The sequence below is a fragment of the Lucilia cuprina genome, chromosome 6, assembly GCF_022045245.1.
Source record: "Lucilia cuprina isolate Lc7/37 chromosome 6, ASM2204524v1, whole genome shotgun sequence".
In the NCBI taxonomy this organism is placed as follows: Eukaryota; Metazoa; Arthropoda; class Insecta; order Diptera; family Calliphoridae; genus Lucilia; species Lucilia cuprina.
In genome coordinates, this window is record NC_060954.1 from 42,885,612 (window position 1) to 42,889,092 (window position 3,481).

General features: G+C 36.1%; 1 protein-coding gene across 1 annotated transcript in view; it reads right to left on the minus strand.

Moving 5' to 3' along the window:
- LOC111682943 (protein qui-1) overlaps positions 1-3,481 on the minus strand; it is a 122,500-nt gene that overhangs the window by 8,530 nt on the left and 110,489 nt on the right. Inside the window, exons 16-17 of the mRNA XM_046954107.1 lie at positions 1,278-2,604; positions 791-1,107 (exon numbers count right to left, since the gene is read on the minus strand). Of these exons, the coding sequence (XP_046810063.1) occupies positions 791-1,107; positions 1,278-2,604 (1,644 nt within the window). The remainder of the gene's footprint in view (positions 1-790; positions 1,108-1,277; positions 2,605-3,481) is intronic.

The following is a 3,481-nucleotide window of genomic DNA, read 5'->3' on the forward strand; positions in this document are numbered from 1 at the left end:
TCTGTTCTGGTTCTGGTTCTGGTTCTGTTCTGGTTCTGTTCTGGTTCTGTTCTGGTTCTGTTCTGGTTCTGTTCTGGTTCTGTTCTGGTTCTGTTCTGGTTTTGTTCTGGTTCTGGTTCTGGTTCTGTTCTGGTTCTGTTCTGGTTCTGTTCTGGTTCTGTTCTGGTTCTGGTTCTGTTCTGGTTCTGTTCTGGTTTTGTTCTAGTTCTGTTCTGAGTCTTTTCTGGTTCTAGTGCTATTTCAATTAAATTTAATCGCTAATTTCAGTGAATAAATTACTCGTAGCTACTCGTATGCTTGACTTCACCTTGATGCTTCATATATTTTTTTTTTGCTTTTTGTTAGTAGATCCATAAAAGCATTTCAATTATTGTTAATAATAATGATTATACAATTTAACTACCATTATTTAATTTTGTTTTTTTCAAACAAATCTTATGGTGAAAGCTTTGTGGCATTTGGACAAGTAAAACAATTACAAGTAAAACTTAAAATTAAAACTTAAAAAAAAGAAACAGACAAGTAACATTAAAACATTTTCTTAAATTTGTCTTAAATATTTTGTTTACTCCAAAAAATCACTCCTAATGAGTGCTTCTAAATGTTTATTATATATCAAACAAACATTTTAACTTATTTAGATATTTTTACGTTATTTTGAAATGCATTTATTGTTTATCATAACTACTAGTTACTACAAAGCTTTTACCTTTTTTTGAGTATTTGAAAGCTTTTGCAAGTGTTTAGTTTATAGTGACTGTACAGAAAAGCTTTTGACATGACAACTTACCGCATTGTGTCTTCTACGGGGCGGTGATCGTTTATTCCACAAAGCTTCTAATTGATCGAAATGTTGTGATTGTGCTAGGGCGGCCTGCTCGGGCCCCAGATTCGTTTGTGAGGTTATGGTTTTCATTTCGGCTATTTTAGAAATTTCCTCCATACTGGCCGAAACTGAAAAACGTCGTTTGAGTCTTTCATCGACCTGTGCCATCATTACCGAGGATGTTAGATGTCCATATTTCTTTTGCCATGTATAGGTATCTAGAGATACTTCCTTCTTGAGCAAGCGTTTCATTTGACGTTTGGGACCTTGTGGTCGAAGATCTGGAAAATAAAATGGAGAGAAACATTGGATAATGTATTGGAAACTATTGTCACTAGACTAAAATAACTGAATTAACTGATCTTTAGTGAAAACTTAGTATCAATGATGTTTATTTGTATAAAAAAAATGATCTTCTTTTTAATATAATATTAAAATAACAATTCATTACCTTCGACATCTCGGGCAGGCGCTGAGTATGTTGGCAGCTTAATATACTGGGCTGGCGTATTGTGTAAACAAATGACTGGGAGATTGAAACTATCCACTAGCTGTACTAAAATTCGGGAACAATCCATACTAATATCAAAACGGGGAAATGGTACATGTAGTTGAAGAGAAGTCAATGCTAAACCACGTTTAGTTTCCCAAACAATTAAGGTTTTATCATCACTGCCTGAGACGGCCGTTGAACCGTCTGCCGAGACTTTGACTCCAATAACAGGTCCCAAATGTCCCGCCAGAGTGTGAATCTCTTCGCCAGTATGTAAATCCCAAATAATCAAGTTTGTATCCTTCGAACCGGAAGTAACTTGTGATTTATTTGTCACCGACACTGCAGCACAAGTAACAGCATCTGAATGACCCACTAGAACTTGGGCCAACTTACCGCCTGTAGCTTGCCACACTTTCAACGACATATCACGTGATCCCGTTATTATAAACAAACTATCGGCTGTTATGGTAAAGCAAGTGATTTCATCTGAATGGGAAACGGAGTACTTTTCATCTTCGCGTGTAAGTGAAAAGATTTTCAAAACATTTTCACCATTTGTTGAGATGGCAAATTTCATATTATTGGTAGCCGCTAGAGATTTATAAGGTCCTTGAAGGGTCTGTAAAAGATTGCCGCCATCAGCCATCCAAACATATATCATGCCATCACGATCAGAGGACATGACACGTCTGGAGTCCATTAAAACCACTACACTGCAAATCGGAGCCACATGACCTTTAAAGGTGTTCGCTATAGATCCCATGGCCAGACTCCAAACATGAACCATACGATCATCACTGCCCGTTACCAAATATTCACCATTAGGTGCAAAATTTAAACAAGTTACCGGAGCAACATGACCATCAAATGTTGTCTGATATTCGGGTGTATTAATTTGCATTATATGAACATGACGACCCGAAGCTATAGCCACCAATTGTGAATCGCGTGAAACATCGAAACATGTTATTGGTGGTAGTGTGGTCGATGGTGATCTCTGTGATTGTGTGGCTCTCTTTAAAGAACGTTTCCTTCTCTGGTTGTGCGAATAGGGATGAACATATAGTTCCTCATTTCGGAACGAATAGAATGTGATCTTATTGCCTCCCACTGTTACAAGGAAATCATCATTGTCCATGGCATATAGAGCTGTTACAGGTCCAGGATTTGGTGGCATCGATCTGATTAATCGACCCGTGTGCATGTCATAGATTAAGGCCCTGGTATCCTCACAGCCCACCACGGCTCGTTGACTATCACGAGCTATGCATATTGTGCGTATCTATAAGAAAGGGAGTTGTTTGGAAAATTCTCTTGAGTTTCCATATAATTATGAAAGTCAATACTATATGTAGAGTCTGCTGTGTAGTCTATAGAGTATAGACTATTTTAGATTATATAATAGACTAGACTATAGACTTGACCATAGACTATACTATAGACTAGACAATAGACTAGATTATACAATAGACTGTATATTAGACTACAGACTAGACTATAGACTAGACTATATATTAGGCTATAGACCAGATTAAAGACTAGACTAAAGACAAGACTATAGACTAGAATAAAGACTAGACTATAGACTAAGCTATAGACTAGACTGTAGACTGGATCATAGACTAGAAAAGACTTTAGACCAGACTATATACTAGACTATAGCCGAGACTATAGACTATAGTCTGTACTATTAACTAGACTATTGAATAGTCTATAGACTGGACTATTGACTTTACTATAGATTAGACTATAGGTTAGATTATAGACTAGACTATAAATAAATATATATAAATATAGACTAGACTATATACTAGACTATAGACTAGACTATAGGCTAGACTATAGACTAGCCTATAAACTAGACTACATACTACACTTAAGACTAGACTATAGACATGACTGCGGAATAGACTATAAAATTGACTATAGACTAGACTATATACTAGACTATAGACTATACTATAGACTATACTATAGACTATACTATAGACTATACTATAGACTATACTATAGACTATACTATAGACTTGACTAGAGACTGGATTATAGGCTGGACTAGACTATAGACTAGACTATAGACTAGACTATAGACTAGACTATAGACTAGACTACAGACTAGACTATAGACTAGACTATAGACTAGACTATAGACTAGACTA